Source organism: Ambystoma mexicanum, chromosome 9 (genome assembly GCF_040938575.1).
Source record: "Ambystoma mexicanum isolate Mex_15411 chromosome 9, UKY_AmexF1_1, whole genome shotgun sequence".
Taxonomy (NCBI): domain Eukaryota; kingdom Metazoa; phylum Chordata; class Amphibia; order Caudata; family Ambystomatidae; genus Ambystoma; species Ambystoma mexicanum.
Window position 1 is genome coordinate 820,447,112 of NC_090931.1, and position 22,422 is coordinate 820,469,533.

The 22,422-nt window shown below is 47.0% G+C and overlaps 1 protein-coding gene across 2 annotated transcripts in view; it reads right to left on the reverse strand.

Moving 5' to 3' along the window:
- Positions 1–5,857: 5,857 nt before the first annotated feature.
- Positions 5,858–22,422, reverse strand: part of LOC138488656 (potassium voltage-gated channel subfamily H member 8-like) — a 1,777,142-nt gene continuing 1,760,577 nt past the window's right edge. For both annotated transcript variants that reach the window (XM_069615829.1, XM_069615828.1), the window contains one exon: positions 5,858–8,030. In XM_069615829.1, the coding sequence (XP_069471930.1) occupies positions 7,257–8,030 (774 nt within the window). In that variant the 3' untranslated portion in view covers positions 5,858–7,256. The remainder of the gene's footprint in view (positions 8,031–22,422) is intronic.

Sequence of the window (22,422 nt, forward strand, 5' to 3'; positions counted from 1 at the left end):
GCCCTTACTGCCTCATTTTGCATGGTTTGAAGGGCCTCCAGGTTAGCCTGGGATGTTCCTACCAAACGAGTGTAACAGTAGTCCAGTCTTGTGTTGATTAATGCAGTAGCAAGGAAAGATCTATGGGGTTTCATTGACAGCTCTGAGTCTAGGTAGACACCCACTGTTTAGCCACCGGGATCATACAGCCCAGGATAGAGAAATTACTGTGTAGATGGTCAAGTTTTATTTGTTGTGCCCCTGAGCCGACCACAATAAGCTCTGTTTTATTATCATTGAGGGCCAGAGAATTAAAGGCCATCCATGATTGGATCGCAGAATAAACTCTGTTCAAGACCTCAGCCTTGTGTGTAGTTGCCTGATAACTCATAGGGAAGCAGAGTATCGTCGGTGTAATTGGTATACAGAACATCAAGGCTGTGTAAAAGATCGAACAATGGCCTGATGTAGATATTGAACACAGTAGGTGATAAACACGAGCCCTGCGGCACTCCACAGGGTGTGTCAATGCGCATGCTTCAAGGTTTTTCACCACCACCCAAGATGAACGTGGGCCAGGGAAGGACTTTATCCACTCAGCAGCGCTCGTGGAACACTGCACCATTTCCATTAACCCGCCAACAAGGAGCGTATGGTCCGTAAGATCGAAACATTGCTGAGAGATCCAGAAGCATCAGCAGTGCGGGATGCCCCATCTCGATAATACGGAGGTATTGGAGTTTAAGTCCAATAATGCAGTTTCTGTGCCATGCAAGGCTCTGAAACCCGATTGGCGAGTACCAAGAATGTTGTTCTTTTCCACAAACTCCTGAAGCTGATGGTAAAAAATGTGGTCAAGAATATTCAGGACATAGTGCACATTGGTCATCGGGTGGTAATTGTTGGCTACTGCAGGCTCCAGGCTACTTTTCTTTAGGATGGGGGTGATCCAGGCTTCCTTAAGGTAAGATGGCACTGAACTATCCCTAAAGGAACCATTAGTGATCCATGGGATCAGAAGGCTTAGTAACACATTAAAGATACTAACTGGGCAGGCATCTCTGATACAGGAGCTTGGTTTCAGGTTTAAGACAATCTTTAATGCTTCAGCTCCAATAATCTGCCTCAAAGCAAATACAGGAAGACCAGCCTCAGATACGGAACCAGGCATGGGAGAGGATATCCCAACAGACCGAGGATATCTTTCTATAGCGACTTCCGCGATATAATAGATTGCTCGTTAATCAAGACTTTCCTGGTGAATTCATCCAGAATGATTTGGCACCATGAAGAATTCATCTCTATCGTGGAGGGTTGAGTGGTTTTTCCCTCAAGTTCCTTGAGAATTTTAAAGAGCAGTGTAGAGCTTGACTTAGTGTTATCGAATCTGGTGTTGAAATCTGCATTTTTAGCCCGGTTAATAATTTGTTTAAAGCTGAACACAGACTCCTAATAAGTTGATAATGGGAGGGGACATGGATTCTTTCTCCAAGCACGTTCCCAAGATCCTTTGTGCTTCCTAGCACCCATGACATCCTCATTAAACCAAGTGTTCTTTGATGTCTCCCATTGAATTGATTTTGTACGTTCCGGAGCCAGACGGTGTATAGTATTGGCAATGGCTTGCAGAAAATGTGTCACTAATTCTGTGGAATCATCGATGGATTCAAGATTGGCGAGCTTCGGCGCAAACGCAGGAGAAAGGGCAAGAGGCGTGACTTGCTTAAAATTCCCACTCTTTTTATCTACCCTGGGTAATTATCCAGCCGCTGTGGCTTGGACAGCAGTAGAGGTGAGAAGGATACTATCGCATGGTCAGACCATGGACAGGATACAGTTAAGACGGAAGAGATGGTAGAGTCTACCTCTGTGTATAAGCAGCGTGACTAATTGCCTATAGCCGACTGCTTCTAGGGCTGACAGTAAGGAGGATACTTGGGGATCCTCCCTCTTCTCTGCCCAGAGGTTAAAGTCACCTCATACAATCACATGCGACTGAAGTGATGTGATTTCACTGAGAAGTGCCATGGTATGCTCTTTTGTTATCCGTCTTCTCTTGCTGCCTTGTGGGTACCCTCTGCCCGAACACGCCCCTGTCATTTGCTGTTCCTTTGGGTTTCACTCTTAGAGGGCGTGGTCTTTCTCACCCAGACGTTCTGTGCTCCTGTGCAGGATCCATCATCACACCCTTGTCCTCCTATCAAGGCATGCCCTTATGGTGCTTCTCCATTTCGGCTGCTTCTCTGCATCAATCTCAATGCAGCCATTCGTCGCAGTCTGCTGCGTGATTTTGCACTTTTGGTTCTGCCCACCATTTCGTTTCCACTGATCACTGAGGATGACACCAACGATACTAAAGGAACATTTGCCTGTGGGGAGAGGCTTAAGGGAGGAGCGGGATAGCCGGGAGCCGTACCTTGGATTTGCTGACATGCCAAACCCAAAAAAGACATAAGAAAATAATTGCCTCGAAGTCTAGCGTCGAGGGCTGTTAACCTAGATGCTCCCCACATGCCTGAGAGCAACAGGCGCCCTGGAGGCCAAGCTTTGTTGCACGGCTAAAAGAAAGAAACATGGTCCAGCGCACGGGGCTCTAACGAGACTGAAAAGAGTGGTGCAAGGGACCTACGGGTGATCCCAGTGGTTCAGAACAGGGTGCCCTTGGCAGGAGTCAAAGATGGTGGCCTGAACTACTACCCACTGCCATGAGCAGGGGCTGACCAGAACCCAGGAGGGCCAGGTGCTACCCAAAGTATAAGAGAGGACCAGTGTCTCTGAGGAATCTCAGCCGGAAACTGAAAGAGACTGATACATCACTGGGACCTTTGCAATTAAGGTCGCTCAATGTGTTTGAGTTGGAAATGAAATCTCCAGACTCCGGCGTGTGAAGGACTGTGGTTTTGGGATGAAGCAGAGTCAACCACCCTGACTGCAGACTGTCGTGAAATATTGACCTTTTGCACCTGGAAGCAATCCTGAGAGAACATGTCCAGGCCCTTTAAGAACAGCCCTTGTACTTGTTCTGTGCTCCACACCCTCCTCACCTTGGTTTGAGGAGAAGCATTCCCTTTTGACTATCCCTCTCTCCCTTCATAACTCCTGTTCCTTTCATAATAAAGTACCTTTAAGTTTGAGCACTGCTTTGGTCTCCCTCCGGGACTCTGATAATCCCTAATCGGGCAGTGACAGTCGGGGGTGGAGGTGCTACATTTGTGTGATCAATTGTGCACATGTGCAGAGGCGGGCACGGTCGTTCAAGTTACATGCAAGTTGCGGAAAATGGAATTGCGGGGCTAAAAGCTGATTCACAATTGCATTATGGTTTAAAGAAGTGGAACTTATGTCGACTGCTTGCCGTGTGTTTGATGTTGCTAGGTCTGGGAAATGCTAATCTCAGGACTGTCGGGACGCGGGGCTAGCTAGCCTTTTGGTTGTAGCCCCAAGCTTCTATCCACGCTACAACCAAAAGACCTGGGGCTGTAGCACCCTAAGCCCCCCTACACCCTGCAGCAACGCCTCTGTGTTTGATACAAAGTTGTTTCGCTTTTTTCTGTCTGATCGGCATTGTGCAGAGTCATCATGGTTTTGCAGTTGGGTGTGTACGGAGTTAAATCACTTTATGGGTCAGAGTGGTTGCAGTTTGTAGTGGGACATGCAGTGCAGAGAGGTTGCAGGTTTGCTATCAGGTATCCAGGAGTCAAGAGGTATAGACCCTTTGAAAAACAGAAGGTGATGGCTGGAAGGTCTTGAATTAATCTGAACCACTGGCATTGCTCTGGACAACCCTCCAGACCACAGTTACATCATGTTTGCACAAGTGTGTCAATCTTACAGAGTTGGTGAAATCTTGAAGAAGATGTGCATTGGGCACTGGCCTTGAGATGTGTGTCAGGGAGCCATGTTGACACGTTTCACACTTGTGCAAGGGTCAGGCCCTGTCTTTGCTTCAGGTGCACAAAATGATAACGTGGCTTTAGGAGTTTTTTCAGATTGGATATTTGCTTTAATGAAACAATGGCACTGGAACTGTTACCTGACAGTTCATCTTCCAAGCGTACCAGTGATGGCTCTGCCTTTGCTGTCTAAGACTGGTCCCTCTCCCTCGCACAGCAATCACGCCTAACAGTTTCCCTTCTTCCCACAAAACCTTACATCTCCCACAACGCACTCCGTTAAGAGGCAAACAAAGGCAAGGCACAGGCCAGCAGAAATTATCAAATTACTCTACGTGAGGCCTTCTGGCTAATAAACATTTTGTATGAAAGTTACACACGAGGTAATGCTCTCGAATAAAACGATGTGAGCCTTTAAAATAAAGGTCAAACAAATAAAGGTCAAACATTTGCTAGTCCCACATTCCACAAACTGGAGAAATAAAATATTATGTACACATACAGAAACATATCTGTAAATGGCTTCCAATTAAAAAGCAATGTTAAAAAAGGTGACAGGGTGAATGTAATGTGTGAGAAAGATCTATAGTACATACTTTGTTCCCACTGGCTTCTGTGCAGGTCTTGAAAAAGAAAAGTTCCCCAATTGGGGAACTTGCATCCGCTGCACACTTTCATTGGCTCAATTAATAAGCCCAACTTTCTAGGTAATGTTTACCCTGATATGGGGTAACTTATAAACAATTACATCAGTATTACGCATCAATATGTTACTCAATATTCAAATTGCCATAATTCCAAGACAAGTTGCTTTTCTTCAATTGAAGTCCTTTATTGCCCAACGCGTTTCGAGGCTGTCTATCTCTTCTTCAGGGACTATTCTTTCTACAAATCATATATTCAGAAATAATACAATTAGTAATTTCTTCAATAATTCAAAATATATATACAATTATTATAAAGTAAAACTGCGTTCTCAATATTCCATTATTTCAGAAATGACTCGTATATCTGAGTATTCATTGTGCTCATGGAGAAAGATATTGCATCCTATTTTTCAAATCATTCATCTTTCGAAGTAACCTTGAATTTGCACATGGCGATCCTGATCATTTATGAAATCAATCATATTGATGTTTAATATTGATGTAATTATTTATAAGTAACCCTATATCAGGGTAAACATTACCTAGACAGTTGGGCTTATTAATTGAGCCAATGAAAGTGTGCAGGGGATGCAAGTTCCCCAATTGGGGAACTTTTCTTTTTCAAGCTTTTTTGTATGCATCCCATATGCCAGGGCTGTAGTCTCTCCTCTGCACCTTAAAAAACTAAAATAGATACTTTTATAAAATTTGTCAGGATATCTAGAACTTATAACATTGAGAGGCACAAGAGTGCACGGTATATCTGGAACACATAATTTCTGTGCAGGTCTTGTCACTGCTTGCACCTGAGCAGAACGCAGTACAGATGTGTTAGTACTGAAGAAAACATTGAATGTACTTTGAAAGCCTTCGGGTGACAGGTGTGGCCCAATACGAGAACATACCTGTATATTTGGCCTTTTCCCTATAGCAAAAGTGATTATTTTCAGGTCTTGCAAAGTTAGAAAGCGTCTACCACCAATCAGCATTTTCAGTGTGCAGTAACTGGTGCCCACACAGAGAAGTGGGACCAATATCATGCCAATAACTGTGTCCGAATGGTTTGAGTGGCAATCTTGCAAGCCATTCTGTTACAACTCTCCAAATGCCACATTCTCCAACTCGAACATAGGCCTGCAACCTTTTTGGCTCTCCATATGATTTGGACTGCAACTTCCATCAGCACTAGCCAGCATAGTAAGTGGTGAGCGATCATAGGAGTCGTAGTCCAGACCTCCAGAGAGCGTCAGATCGTCCACACCTGGACTAGAAAAATAATTCGGCTTTTGATAGGCTGGTGCAGTCTGAGTTTTGCAGTAAGGCACAAAGAAACGGGTGTCTTTTCAAATGCCTCACCTTTATTAAAGCTGATTTATTGAATGACAAAGCCAGGTGACAGCCCGGCTATACACCCCACTCCCTCAAATGCGTCATGCGGCCATGCTTTGAACAGATTGTTTGAATGTAACCTCCATTTTCAGTAGACATGATGAGTCTTGTATTGCAAACCAAAACAAGGAAAACACAAATGAATTGTTATAAAGCCCCTGTTTTCTCTTCAAGTAACAAATGTAGAAAAATAATGTCCTTTTTTAGTCTTGAAAATTGTTTCCCCAAACAGCTATGTTTTTTAAAGCAGAAGACAGCACGCATGCTCGCTTTCACCCCCACCCCCATCTCTCCCTCTCCCTCTCACACATACACACGCTTTCGTTCCACTTCTGCGTAGACATTTTTGGCTCATTCATTTAATTATTTCTAATAAAATAAATATCATGCTGTGAGAAATATCTAAAAGTGTGCTCCTTGCTTTAATAAGTCCTGCTCCCCTCCAAAAACCCAGCATTCATGGCGTGTAGGGTTCACCTCATTTCCAAATTTTTTTTTAAAAAAAGCATCCCGCTTTTAGCATCCCCGTGGCGTGAAAAATAAAAACAAACCCCAAAAATAAAATTAGGACTAAATAAAAATAGATTCAAACTCATATTTGCTACACATTCTTTCGTCAGCATAGATTTCTCGCACAGTCCTGTGGTGCTCGGTGCTTATGAATTCCTCAAGTCTGCCCCATTAAAGCAAATGAATCGAGAACCATTGCATGGAATCCTGTCCAAGGCAGAGTTGTTTCTCCAGCTCAGAATATGTGGGGGTTGGGCTCTGTGAAATGACATAGTCAGTGTGGAAATGAGGTGTTTTTCTGAACTCTGCACAACCGCACTGATGAAAAAAGGGGTGCCCAGTGTCGCTGTCTTGCACCCTAGAATGCTGGAGCTACCCAGATGTCTCTTTGGGTTGCTCATAATACCTAGCCAGCAGAATGTTTTAGATCAAATATCAGAGAAGGGTCCACCCCTCCACCCCCTTCCACATCACCCAACCCCACAAAAAAGACAAGGAACCTCTGGATTGGAAAGGTGCAAGAGCCTGTGCTCCAGAAAGGCACAGCGCTGATCCTGTGCAACCTTTTGTTGCCTCCTCGCAAATGTGGGAAGAGATGTAAAGCCAATCTGGGTCCATGTTGGTTTGCGTGTGACAGTTAAGGCGTCTATGATTGTGTGATGCCCTAGTCCCTGCATCCCCTTGACGAGTGGTGCATGAAATCTGTTTGCCTGGTGCAAAATGTAGCACACCTCGGCTACTAAGCCTGGCTTCATTGCAGGGTTTCCTTGGCAGCCAGGCTTGCATGGAACACATCACGTGCCAGACACAGTACGGCCTCTGCGCGTCCACGTCCTTTTCAGACGTTGGTGCCCTCGTCATCGATGAAGCGGATGATGTCGCCCTGCGAGTCCCCCGAGGAGCTCCGGATCAGCTCCAGAGAAGTGATAGATGCAGAAGCGCATTCTTTCAAGTCTCTCCCCACCGTCCCTGTGCCCAGGAGATCCGCCACCCTGTCCCGGAAAGAGTCAGATGAGTCCGCAGGGGGGCAGAACGGTCGCACCAGAGATGGGTTGGCGTTACTCTGCTTTGCTTCGTGCTGCTGGTACTCGTGGTGGTGTGGCGCCGCCATGGCTGAGGAGGGGCTGTGTGGTGCCACTCCGGGGTGGGTGATTGGAGTCTGTGGCAAGTAGCTGTGAAATGGCGACTGAGCCTGGCTCACTGCCAGGGAGCTGCTGCCTCGTGTTCCCAGTGGATGCTGGCACTGATGTCTCAAGAAAGAGTCCAGAGACAGTGCCGGGTGGACATTTTGTCTCGGTGGGTGAACAGGAGGTTCGGCCATGACTGTCTGCGGCAAGGGCGAATACCCACTGGACCATGCGGTTGGCTGCAAGCATTCGGCCTGTGTCTGGCTAGGGCAGGTCTGTGCGGTTACGCAGCTCACCGGATTCTGGGATTGGAGGCTGCTGCTGAAGCCGCTACTGTTGCTGTAGGTGTTGTTGAGGCTTGGGCTAATGAGACTGGCTGCAGGGGACGGCATGTACCCCTGGGTCATCAGCACAGGCCGGATCAGCTGCAGCATCTCGTTCAAGTCTTTGCTTAGCTGCGTCACTTGCTGGGAAAGACTGCACATCTGCAAAGAAAGAGCTCACGGTTAATGGGCAACCTATTAAGTTAGTCAGCAGCATATACATGCACAATTAGGAAAGTGAACACAATGCCAGTTTAGCTCCCCCCTGCCCTCTGCTACTTAAAGGACTGTGCCAATGCACGTTTAATTTCACAGTAGTGTGCCCTGCCAGTGTTTCTAAGGGTTAATTCCAGTGTTCCAAGGGGCGTCTTCCCACTCGTGGTGCAAGCTTGCGTTTTCCTCAGACACCCGCTCGTGGTGCAAGCTGGGACGTGAGAGGCGTATTCCATTTTCCTATAGCACTTGCTTGGCGAGCCCATCCCAGCATCAGAACCACACAGAATTCTATTGTGGCACTCATGCCCAGACGCTAAGAACCAGCCTAGACCTTGTGGTCACATCAAATTCCCTCATCGCAAACTCTCAATGAGGGCGCTCCAACGTCGGGGGCACACCCCACTTTGTGTAATATGTGCGCGGTCTGTCGGCTGCAGACACAGACGCCACCTTAATTTACCCGTAAAATGATCTCGTAGAAATGCTGCAGGAAAATGATGGCGCATTAGAAAATGCTTTTACGCTGCTGACCATCGGCAGATTCTCCACAGAGCATGACCACGGGCTCCCTGTCACTGACAAACCAATGACATGCACCAGACAACCTGAGGCGACAGTTTCCACTCAAGCACTGAGAGTACAACCGAAGATGGTGGATCCGCCTCTCAAAGGCTCGGTTCAGCCCCAAAGTCCCAAAGCACACAAAGGTGACCTAATTAAGCCCAGCCAATCACAGCCTGCCATCCACTGGGGCAGGCCCTTATTGGAAGCCTAACCATGGGGGCGTGATCACAGGGCCATGTACACACTCAGAGTCCCAGCTGGGTGGTGTGTTTAGAGTAGGAGCTGGTGGGAGGGGGTTGCAGAGGAATAAAGGAGTTTGGAGGCAGTTGGGAGCCAAAAAGTCATTTGGAAGGAGGACTTTAGAGACGAGAGGGGGAGGTATGCCACCTGGAGGCGGTTGGGTTAAGACCGAAAGGTGGTCTGGAGTCTGAGAAAGGAGAGATGAGTTCATATTAGAAGCATAGCATCCTCTTGGGAAGTGTGTGCACCACCACAATAACAGTATTGTGGTCCTGCTGAGACGTTACAATGTTAATAGGATTGTGACATGATGGGTTTCGGAATTGGGGAGAAAGGATAGCTCAGCGGCAACACTTTTGTCTTGGAAGGAAGACAACGCAGGACAACACAGGTTTGAATCCCAATCCTGCGCTTAGAAACCACTCCTGGTATTAAGCGCGTTATAAAAGAACAATTATAATTACTTTTCACACAGGAACCCCACAGCCTACCAGTCACCATGGAAACCTATCTTCGGCCCCACCCTCCTCATCATGCCACCTGCCCACAGCCCAGGTTGTGTATTCCCAGGGAATATTTGCCACCTCCAGGTATGCTTAGATTGATTCAGAGCAAGGGGCCGGGGCTTTGGAAAGCCAATGACTTTACGAAGAGATTGAGATAAGAGCCTTTGCTCCTGTCGCCCTTGTCTGTTTCTTTGCTGCGCGCTCCCTATGAAGTCATGACAGTGGAAGAAGCACTTCCACCCGGAAGAAAAACCACACCTGCATCATCCGTCATTTCCATTTCCCAAAACACGTACTGTCTTTACTGCTTGAGAGATGGAATACAAATGTCAGGCACATGAGACCGACTGCTCTCGGGTCCTGTTGAGGCCATCTCACGGTTTACAATCTTGTTGGAAACCGAAGTGGGAGAGGGGTGTGGACGGTGTTCTGGAGGCTTCAGAACATTAGCAGCTGTGCCATATGCCATGCCTGTCTGTAAAGCTGTTTCAGCACAGCCAGGGCATGTACTGGGTGGCGATAGTAGAATTGGGGGCAGCTATATTACCAGAGGATCTGCTGTCAGTGTTATTTAGCACTTGATCAGGCCCACAGTGTCTTAAGGAAGCTTCATTCCGACTGACTTCCGATTGCCCATGATCGTCACCTTTCACCCAATGGAGATGGCAGGCAGGGGTGGACTGGAAACCAAAAGAGGCCCTGGAAATAATGTTCAAAGTGGCTCCATATTACACATTTTCAGCAAGTCCAGCCCTTTTCCTATGTGAACATGTGGAAATAATATAAGTTACCACACAAAAGAGGCCCAGTGTGCAGAGGCCAACTGGGAATTCTCCAGAGTTCCCTTTAGGCCAGTCCACCCCTGATGCCAGGACCAGAACTCAAGACTGCAAGTGTCATGCCCAATGCCTTAAAGAAACGCTGCCACGTACCTTTTAAAGCTAATCAGCAGCACCGTGAGTAAAAGCTATGCACTCATTTTAATATGTGCATTAGTCCCAAAATGATACTCAAATTGACTTCTGTAGGGAGTTATTTTATAATTAATAATTGCCACTCTGCAGTAAGTGTTACAAAGCACAAGAATCGATTGATAATTAGAGACTATTATTCGAAAGTAAACACAGGGCAACATTGTATCACTGTACATCAAAGTATTTGTATTTATTGAATTTTACATAGCGCTTTTAGCCAAAGCGCTTTGTGGGATGTATTTACCCATGCATCCGAGCCCTACCTCAAAACTGTGCAGTACTGACATGAAAACATCATGATGGCCAGAGCTTCCCAGAAAATGCACAGGGAAATGCAGGAAGAATAGGCTGCCACCCATTTTTGCCGATGTTATGGGCACGGAAGGACGCTGCCTAAAACCACCATTGGACTACCCGCACAGTAGTCTGAAACCATTGGGAATGGCAATGCTGATTGCCAAATGCAACCTAGAATTGTGGGGAATTCATTTCTTAAATCCCAAAAATGGGTGCAGTACCAGTACTCACCACTATCCAAAAGCCGGCGTTTTAAAACCACTCTGTTTCTCTGAAGGCAAGCCAAAGTGCCTATTTCAAACACTGCAATATGTGCAAAATATTCACTGAACACCAGCAGACATTTGGTAGAATGGAGTTTTGTGTGCCTACAAAATCTGGGAAATGAAGAGCCCAGAAAAATGCTTATAACAAGACTGGCTGCGCTGTGGATTTCAGCAGTTTAAGTTGCCTTGGACTGAAAGACACTACAAATCTAAATGTTTAAATTGACTGAGTGACCTACTTTTGAGTGTCACATAGGTTGCAATTGTTTAAATGTCATAGTTTTGCACTTAGAATCAGCATTCTAGCTGCATGTGTAAAATTGCAAGTTAATTTAAAAAGCAACAAATAACATGACAGTAGCTGAAAGTCTGGCTTAAGGAACTTGATTCTGCCTGGCAACTACCCCCATCAGCAGTGAAACTTGAGTCACCACTGTGTTCCCAGGCCAACCTTCCTTTTGCTGCCCCCACTAAGGATATGCCATCTATCTGATAATTGAATTACCTGTGCTCTGCAAGAGAGTGAACAAAGCCCTCTTCACTCAGGCAAAGGTTTTTATTACGCAGTCGTAAAATGTAGTTTCCTCTTGGCAGGAGCTGGGAGGAGCACTGCCTGTGAGAGCAAGCTGGCTTGGCAGAAACTGGAAAGACTGGTTTCTATACCATGTGACCTGGGAAACCACACCCCTTTGGAGCCAGAACATAACTTTAAAAAGATGAATAACTCATAGAGCGGACATGTGAAAATTTTATAAATGATACCATAATTCTTGTGATTTTTCTGCCCACATTTTAAGAGGTTTTTCGACCCAGTGGCATGTTCAGGGGGGTTTTAGCGGAAAAATGGATATTACTCTAACTGTATGCATGTTAAAAATCTGAAACTTCTTCAGTTAATGTCCATACTCCCTGCACACATGTATGTAAAGTTGGGTCAATGTCAGAAATTGCAAAATCAGTTAAAAAGTGAAATATGTGCCATTTCTGAATGCAAGCTCCCAGGAAGAGCAGAGTTTGAACAGGGGATACCTCCTGTAATGCATGATGGGTGCATATGATTAAAACAATATGTACCTCTGCAAATATGTATTTGTTTCAAATCTAGATTTGTGTGTAAGTTGACAGGAGGAGTGGACTTTCTGCAGGCTGTAAAATGACATCACTCTGACTCACAGTTCATTCCCCAATCAAATAAGAAATGGAAGTTTGACCAATTAGAAGCTGAGAGAGAGGTAGGGTCAGTGATGCTAGAACACACCCACATTCTAAACACATAAAAGCAGACAGACAGGACAGATAGAGACTTTCCAAATCCATCTGCAGCGGGACGCTCTGCCGGAAAAATCCATACTTTACCTCCATCAACCACCAGAGAGCCAAACTAGAGACTTCAATCTATCCAGAACTAAGAGACCAGACCAGAGAGAAAGCAGTGCTGTACCCAGAGAGACCCAGACCAGCAGAGAGAGCTGACCCAGATCACTGTGAAGTGCAGAGGCCAGACCAGACCAGACCAGAGTCCAGTTTAAAACCCTGACCAGATCCGTGACGAGGCCCATTTCACTCAAGAATATAGTGTGAGTACCTAGAAAACTGTGCAGAACCAATCTCTTAGTTAAAATAATATAATTCAATCTATTTAATCTAAGTAGAACTGCCTCCTAACTGTCACCTGTCATTTCTAGTTGCAAGCTGCACTTGTCATTTTGAGCTTTTGAAATTTGCAAACCCAAAAACGACCTTTATTAAATCGCTCATATCTCCGCGACCGTTTGGGCTAGAGACTTGCAGTAACTTTCCTCTGATAGCTTAGAATCGTAGCTTTGAATCGCACCAAGAACCGCATTCCTACCCCTTATAGTTTTACCGCAATCGCGGAACACGCATCCGTGAATTTTACCGCGATTTGCACATTTCTTCACGTGTAAAAAGCTGCTGCTGCTTGCCTTCCATTTGCCAGAAATTCGTTTAACCTGCTAACTATCCCTGCATCATTGCTAGTGTGAGCCTGGACTAATATTAACTAGATACCACTCACCCTGAACCTCTGAAAGGGAATTAAAAAGCATTTCCAGCATATTTCTCATCCATTGCTAGCACATATCAAAGCATTTGGGCCTGTGTTTTCAAAACTCCTATCTGTGTTTTAAATTTCTGTTGTCTAAGCTTGCTGGATTGAACTGAATCACATTTGATTGCATTTCCGAGAACTGTGTGTTTCCTTCCATTTCCTTGCCTTGCATCAAGGGGGGGGGAGGGGATTGCCAGAGAAAAGTGATTACCTTGTTTGTTGAAATCATATTGAGTATTTTCTGTATTGCATTTTCATTCAACGTTACATCCATTTGAACTCTATAAAGCATTTTCTACCACATTATACTTTGGTTCCTATTTACAAGTGTGCTACCTTATCCATTTCCTGTCAACTCATTAGTGATTATAAGAAGTGTGCTAGTGCCAGATTCTCCGTTGTTGATCTTTATCATATCAGATTAAGTGTGCTATTCAATTATTAATTTATTATAAAGTGTGATCTATATATCTCTTGTTTAAATTATCAAATAAACCTTTTAAACTTGCAAAACAGAACTACTTCTTGGCTCAGTGGGGTCAGGGGGATTCCAAGAGAGGGGTGTTATATAGGGGCAGTCATCCAGAACGCATGAACTGGACCTAAAGATATATCAATAAGGGTTTTCCCTCAGTATTATAGACTAGGCGTTGACTTAGCTGTAGTGTTGAATTGAATCCTCTTACAAATTGGGGGCTCGAGCCGAGACGTTGGGTTAGATTTACCACTTGTGCAGCTCAATACAGTGTGCTAACTGACGGGATACATACATCCGGTCGGATCACCACGCTGCATTACGCTGTGAAGCATTCCTCAAAAGGGACACTCCAAGAAAAGTTCTGTTCTGCAAAAATAAAATACAAACTTCTGTAAGTCAGGACAGAGACCAATCTCTAGAATGACGACCTTAGTAGACATGAAAATAGCCAGAGAGCACCTCTTGCATAAGCTATTTGTGAGAGGTGAATGGACCGAACAGGGCCAGGATGTGTGGTTGCAGGCCATCACACAACAGGTCACTGAAACAGGGTCAGATATATATAGAGATCAGGGTCCCTTACATGTGGCCCTGAGTGAACTATATATGGCTCCTAAAGCCAAAGAGGAACACAATAAGATTGCCAGGATAGCAGCATACCTGTACCTATATATGGGAGACATGCAGGATAGATGTGCTGAAAGCCAAAATCTGGCAAATAGGCAACAGATGGCATTACAGAAGGCCCAATCTGATCTGGACTCTTCTGAGCAGAGGCTGCAGAGGAGCCAGGAGGTAGAAAATGATGGTAGGCAATATATCATTAAAATAAAAGAGGATATGGGCATCCTACAACAGGAAAAGACAGACCAGGATACCCGATTTCTGGCCCTGCAGAAGGAGCACCAAGACAGTTTGGACTCCTTACTGCAGAACCAGAAAAAGCTGGAGCAACAGATCAATTTCAACAGGGCATGCACAGAGCAGGTAGCCACCCTGCAAATCCAACTAGACAGAGAGAAAGAGGAGAGCAACAAACTAATTTTGAAAGACCTGGATACCCAGGCAGAGTTTGATCAGGAGCGCCAGAAAGCCAGCGCCTTCCAAAGGCAAAGGGACGACCTGGCGGCGCAGATGCAGGCTCTTAGTCAGGAAAGAGACACTTTAGGCCAGGAAGTCTGCCACTTAAAAAGGAAAACAGATGAAAATCACCTGGCCCTCCAGGGGCTGGGTGATCTCCAAAAAGAAAACCAGAACTTGGTAGAGCACACCAGAAGGGTGGAAGATGCTCTAGCAAGAAAGGAGCAGGCCAATAGGGACATTGCCCAGGAGGTCAACCTCCTGCAGCAAAGACTGGCCCAGTTCTCCAGGACCAACCAGGAAGCACAGAGGGAGAATGAGGCTCTCTGCCAACACAATGATAGGCTCCAGCAACAGGTAGCGATGCAGGAGAAACTGATAGAGTCGAGTAAGGCCTTAACAGAGGAACTGAAAGCACAAATGCAGGCTCTTGCATTGCAACAGGGAGCAGGGGCGGATAGAGATGAGGTCCGCTGGGAAAGAGAGATTCCTGACCATAACCGCAGGAGCCCTACCACCAGGGGCCTTCATCTCCCCCAGTCCCTGGACTCTACCACCCCCATGTCCCCTGGCGCACATGAGCACAGGGCCACAGGGATGGCAGATTACTATCCAGCTAAGAGTATGGGGCTCGTAGGCCAGTACCACTCAGGAATGGAGGGGTGGGCATCCGGGTATGGGCACCCAAGTACAGTACAGTTCGATGGGGAACCCCAGGAGAGTAGGGCCATTAAGGGCATCCTGAAAACCTCTGCCCAGTTAGGTCAGTGGAGGGGGTACCCAGCAAATCCTGGCAGCAAGGAGGAATCTGAAGACTCCTCTGAACTGCGCAGGACACAGGAGACCAGGTCCCCACATTCTGCCAGCCATTCCCAGGCTCGCAGAATCCGGGAAAACCTGGAAGAACAGACGGGAACCTCTGGGAGCAGTGCCTCTGAGTCCGAGGAAGAATGGACAAGGGTTACCCGAACCAAAAAGGCCAATAAGCCAAAAAGGGCCTTGCTTAAGGACCCCTTAAAGCAGATTAAGGCGATCAGGAGCGTCATCACGCCTTACCATAAGAACGCTAAGTATTCTGTTTGGGAGCACTTAGAGTTGTTTGAACAAATGATGGAGACTTTCCATTTGAAGGACAGCCAAAGCTGCATTCAATATGTAAAGTGGACCTTCTCCCCGGAATACTCCAGTTTCTTTGCGGGGCTGGAGGACCAAAATCATTTAAGATGGTCCACCTATAAGGCGGCCATCCTGAAACATTTTTCTGTTCACAGAAATCCTCAAGAGGCTCGCAAGGCAGCCTACAATTTGCAATGTGGGGAGGATCAGGCCCCACAAGAATTTGTGCAGGAGTTAAAGCGTGCTTTTGCACAGACCACAAGAAGGGTGCGCACAGATAGTAGAGAGTTTATAAATACGTTTTTCCATGCCTTGCCCAAATATATCATGACCCAGCTTGTGAGGGATTTTCATGAGAAAAGATCTTTAGACTGGGTCATTGAACAGGCTACCCGGATCTATGAGGTGCAGAAGCCCATAGGAAATAAAAGCAATGCCCAGAAAAACCCCAAAGCCAACAGCACCCCTGCTGCTGCCAAGGTGGCAGAGGTAAAGGTCACCCCCGTTTTGGATTTGGAGATGGGGGGGCCTAAAAACCTACCTGCACCTAATAATGCTAGGCCCAGAAGGTCCTCGGGCCAGTCACAGACAGGGAGCCAGGGAGGCAGCCCCACAAATGGGGTCCCTCGCTCTCCTCATTATGTAAGTCCATGTTACAAGGGAAATCGACCCATCCTGGGTTATGTGTGGACTCCTCCAGCCCAAGGGGGGGGATCCAGCCAAGCACCTAACCCAGGGAACTTCCCTCCAAACTTCCCACAGGAGGGCAGAAATTTACCAAACCCTGGGCAGAACTTTTTCCCCAGATATCCTCCCGACTTTCAGCCCCAAAACCATCCATCCTTCTTTCCCCAATTCCCTGAGCCCAGACCACTGAATCCGGGAGAGGGGAGGCCAAGGGTGGAGGGGTACCCAAATCTTCCCAACCCGGGGTATTACCAGAGGAGGGATAGCTACCCTTCCCGGGATCAGCCCAGGGGAGAAAACAGGGCCCCGTATCAGCCTGAGCGGGTTTCCCAGTTAGAGCGCCAGGTTCAAAACATGGCGCGGGATCTGGGTCGCATACTGAGGGCTCAGCAGAACCCTCAGATGGGCGTGCCGGCGCAGAACGCACCCAACTCTGGACCTGGTGCTCCAGAACAATGACGGGGCAGCACCCCGATAACTCACCGGTTCCCAGGGAGGAGGCACGAAGGGAAGGGGGGTGTAAAGCCTTGGAGGAAGCTTCCTTCCTCACTTGTAAACAGCCCCTGGAAACCCAGGAACCGGAAACAAAATCTCTTGCCCCTGAAAGTCTGCCTCCTAAGGAGCAGAGGGGGGGTAGGAGAAACAAAAGACCCAAACAGACTCAGTTTGAGGAGGAGGTACAGATCTTCCAATTTGAGGGAGAGGGATCCTCAGAGGATCCTGGGAAAAGGATCTTCTCCTTCAGAGAGGGGGGAACTCCTCCCAAAGAAAAATGGGTCCCTAGGGATGCAAATCCAAACTGGGGAGATGTGGAGACTGAGCTACCGCCGCCCACCATCTCATCCCAGAACCAACAGCAAGAAAATCCCCTGGTTCAAACCCATCCTGGTGACTGCCTCCAAAAAGGGGGGGGCGGCCCAGAACCGGAGCCAGGGGAACCCACAATGGCTCTGATCTCCAGTTGCCAACTTTTTATTTCAGATTCCCAAGACTCTCCACAGAATTCTGCCCAAATCTCTTCGCTAGCGATGTCCAAAACCAGAAAGTTAGCCCACCAGTTGTCCAAAAATGTACATTATCTGTGCCCCCTTGAGGAGAAGGAGGGAAGATATTATGCCCCGGTAAAAGTACAGGGGCAGGGTACAATCTCGGCGCTGGTGGACACTGGATCTCAAGCTACCCTTCTGTCCAGAAGGGCCCTTGAAGAACTGAATGCAGGAAGGGGAGAGGATTACCAAATTCCTCTCACCTCTCTTCCTGGACAACTGCAGAACTTTGACGGGAAGGAAATTCCCGTTGAGGGGACCGCAGATTTGGACATAAAAATTGGGCGACATAAGTTGAAGCACCCGGTCATAGTTGTGACCCCAGAGGGCACCCCTTGTTTACCAGGGAATGACCTCCTGAGAAGGTTGTCACCCCTAATAGATTGCGTAAACAAGGTCCTCTGGACCCAGACTAGCCGACCAATAAAATTAAAACAGAGTGTCAACCATGTTAGTTTAAACGGCACCTGCCACATGGTTGAACAAAAATCTGACCAAGTAGAATTTCACTTCCAGAACAACCAGATTCCAGACGTGACAGTAATAGCAGTAGGACAACAGACTGGTGATGGGGGGTCCTCTCTATTTCTGAAAATCAACCTTCCTTCCAGTCTAAAGTGGTGTTCCACGCTGGAAGGAAACACTCTGAAATTCTATACTAATCCACAATCAGAAACTCCCACTCCTATAGTCCAGAAAGATGTGAAATCAGCTCAGAGCCTGGCTGAGATTCAGCAAATTGGAGAGCAGTTGTTCATCCCTGTTCAGTTAAATGATGGGAAGAACTCTGTTCTCGCTCGAGTGTGTGTGAACAACGGTAAGAGCTTCATCAGCGAAGCCATGTTCCGCCAACTCCCAAAAGATCCAGCCATTCCCCCCTTCAAACTGATAGACAAGTGGGAAATGGACCTGGAAGCACCTAATTCCAAACATCTCCTGCCAAGCAGGTGTATGCTCAAAATCTCCATTGGCAACAAGAGCATTGTCCATAATTGTTGGGTCGTGCGAGACGTCCCTGCCGCCTTTTACTTAGGCAGTGACATTCTCAATCGCTTTGCCATTAGTTTGGACCTAATAAACTTCAAAGCTTGGTCCCGATTAGCGGATAATCCCATGGGCTTTGATGATCCAGAAAAAGCATTTAGGTCAGCTCAATTGCTACCTTATGCAGTTGAAATTCAGGTTAAAGAGGAAGTCACCATCCCAGAAAGGACCCGACAATTCTCCCTGGAAGTGAAAGTTAAAAGGGGACAAGAGTTGAAAAACCCTGATGCTTACATACATCTAAATGCTTCTCTCCAACAGCAAGGGTTGGGGGTAAACCCAACTCCATTAGTCAACCTAGAACATGACACCATTCCAATAGAGGTGGATAACAGCGACTTAAAGAGTATTACTCTAGCCGCAGGCACCATTATTGGAATGGCGGTTGATGACCGACATTTTTCCATGGATTTAGGTAACGAACTGTTAGGACCAATCCCCAAGGACTGTTTTGACAGTGACAGTGATGACAATACAACACCCGACAGGATTTTTACCCGGCATGGGGGGAACTTCCTGGTGTACACTTCCTGCCCCTATGATAAGGAAGATGTGACTTGTGATTTCAGGAGGGATGAGGTGATTTTCCAGGTCCATGAGGGCTGCCTTTCCCACCTGAAGCCTCCAGTCCAAATCAGCACTCTGACCAGGGACTTCTCCACCCAGCTGGAGGAGGCCGCTGAAATAGCCAAACCAGAAGTCTTTCCAGGCTTCAGGCAGATGGTGGAAGAGAGAGTCAACCTAGCTGATGCCTGTGTGACTCTGGAACAAAAGCAAAAGTTGAAACAAGTTTTCTTGGATTTCCAAGATCTCTTTGCGGTAGACTCATATGACTGTGGTCGCACTGACATCCACACAACAACAATCCCCACGGACCCTGGCATGACTCCTGTGTTTGTGAAGCAATATCGCTTGCCTCTCGCATCAATGGAGTCCCTTACTGAAATAATTAAGAACCTTGAGTCCAGGGGAATAATCCGTCCAGTCCACAGCACCTTCAATAATCCGGTGCTGGGGATATTGAAGCCAAACGGCCAGTGGAGACTCTGCGCCGACCTCAGGGAGCTCAACAAACGGGTCCATACTTCCCGATGGCCTCTGCCCTACATTGACCAAGGGCTGGCCCAGATCCAAGGGTCACAGGTATTCACTGCAATAGACCTGACCAATGGATACTGGACCGTGCCTGTCAGCAGGGAGGACCAATACAAACTGGCTTTTACCTTTGGGGGCCAGCAGTACACATGGACCCGGACTCCCTTCGGATACCTCAACTCCGGCAATGAATTCAACATTTTTCTACACAAGGCCATGCCTGACTTGGGTGCAAGGGGTAACTTGGCTTATGTAGATGATGTCCTCATCAAAAGTTCATCTGTGGAGGAACACATAGCGGAGATCCGTTATGTTCTGACACAGTTGAGGGCCGCCGGAGCAAAACTTTCCTTTCAGAAAGCACAGTGGTGTAGAACCCGTGTTAATTTCTTGGGGCATGAGATTACTCCTCAGGGCCTCTGTCCCCAGGAAAAGAAAGTGGAAGCACTTCAGAAACTGAAAGACCCCACAACTCTGCGGGAACTAAGGAGCCTCCTTGGACTGACTAATTACAGCAGAAAGTTCATTGAGGGCTACGCAGAGATCACCAGACCCCTGATTCATCTCCTGAAGGGGGGGGTCAAGTGGGAATGGGGTCCAGAACAATCCGAGGCAGTAAGACAACTCAAAAGAAGCCTCTCACAAGCGCCTTGCCTAGCTTACCCTGTCAGAAACAAGGAGTTCTTCCTGGAGACGGGGTTCTCTGATACGTGCTTGACGGCAGTATTATACCAAAAGCATGACAAGGTCAATAAAGTAATCTCCTATGCGAGCAAAACTTTATCCTCTGTGGAGGAAAAATTCAACGATTGTGAGAAGGCACTCCTGGCAACGGTGTGGGCATTGAAGAATTACCGCCCATTTATCCAGGGGGAACACATCATAGTGGAGACTCCACACCAGCCTCTGCAATATCTCCAAAGTGACAGAATCCGGGCCGGAAATGTGAGTAATTCCCGAATTACTTCCTGGATTCTGTCAATGCAAGGCTTTCCTGTGGAGGTCAGATATGGCCAAAACAAGAAGAGTCCACTCGCGCAAGGTCTGGCTGACTTGCATGATTGTGCCAGAGAAAACTGTCTCGAGGACGAAAGTCTAAAAATCAAGGACAACATGGAGGCATACCTTAATTCCCCACACAAGGTCTTTGAAGAAGACAAGTGTGAGGGAATGCCCACTGTCTATGTGGATGGATGCTCTTACCATGTTGACAACAACGGGGAGAAAGAACTGGTGGCCGGCGTAGGGAATGCATGGGTGAATGAGTCCCCAGAACCCTCCGCTGGATACAAAATTGGTCCCCGAAGTAGTCAGGTGGCAGAATTGATGGCTGTGCATCAGGCCATCCTCACTGCTGTCCAACATCAACTCCACGAACTGGTCATAATCACAGATTCGGATTATGTACGGAACGGGTTCGTGGAGCACCTGGTTAATTGGAAAACCAGAGGCATGTTATGTGCTAACAACAAACCCTTGAAACATGGGAAGTTGATCCAAAACATTGATGATCTGGTCACATCGAATGAGATGACCATCTATTGGAAAAAGATCAAGGGTCATTCCAAAGTAGAGGGACCAGACAAAACTGGAAATGACTTAGCTGATCAGCTGGCCAAAACCGGGGCCATCCAAGGGGATCTAATTGAGATTGAGTCCCTGTTGGGGGAAATCCAGGTCACTGCTATCACTAGGTCCCAGACAAATGCTCACAACGACCTTTCAATTGCACAATGGAGTAAGGAGACCCCTGATGCTGATTTGATTACCGCTCAGAAGGGGGATCCAATTATTGGTAAATTTTACCAGCACCTTGAGGACCCTGAGAACTTTCCCCTGACGGATACCGATTACATTGGGAAAGAGGACCTAAGAGTGTTGATGAAATGTCCAAAAATGTTCCGAATCCAAGACGGTTTGCTGGTAAGGAAATCCAAAGCTGGCCACGATCAGTGGGTGGTTCCTACCTCATTCCGAAGCCTGATGTTAAGTCACGCCCATGATGCGGCCACCGCCGGTCATAGGGGGTTTCACACAACATTGGAAATCTTAAGAGAGGTTGCATACTGGCCACACATGGGCCAGGACCTCAACCAATATTTGAAGGGTTGTCTTGTGTGTGCACAATTTCAGCCGACATCCCTCACACACCGGGCGCCTTTACAAAAGAGGGGAATGACACAGCCATGGTCAGATTTACAAATCGACTTTGTAGGCCCTGTGATTCGCTCGGCTAGGGGGAATAAGTACATGTTGACTGTGACATGCTTGTTTACCAAGTGGGTGGAATGTCTCCCAGCCCCAAACTGCAAGGCAGAAACGGCAGCTGCCTTGATGATTAACCACATTTTTTCCCGTTTTGGTCTACCTCAAAGGATTGAGTCAGACAGAGGTAGCCACTTCACCAGTGAGGTAATGACAAAGATGTGGGAGATACTGGGGGTCAAGAGAAAGCTGCATATTGCTTACCGGCCAGCTTCTTCTGGGGCAGTAGAGAGATATAACCGGACAATTGTGAGCATATTAAAGAAGTTTGTGGCAGATTCTGGGCCAAGTTGGGATATCCGATTACCTCTGGTCCTAATGGCTATCAGATCTACCCCTTCATCTGCAACCAAAATGTCACCATTTGAGTTGATGACTGGGCGCAAGATGGTGCTTCCTCAGCATCTGCTCTACAGGACCCAAGAGCAGACACTGATAAATGCCTCCACTACTCATGAGTATGTAGAGAATTTAAGGAAACACCTCCAACATGCTTTTGCTTATGCTCAGCGGAATCTAGAAAGATCGGCTGATAGCATGAAGACCCATTATGACCTGAAAACTTCCAGGAAGGAATATCAGGTGGGAGACCGGGTCTATCTATACAAC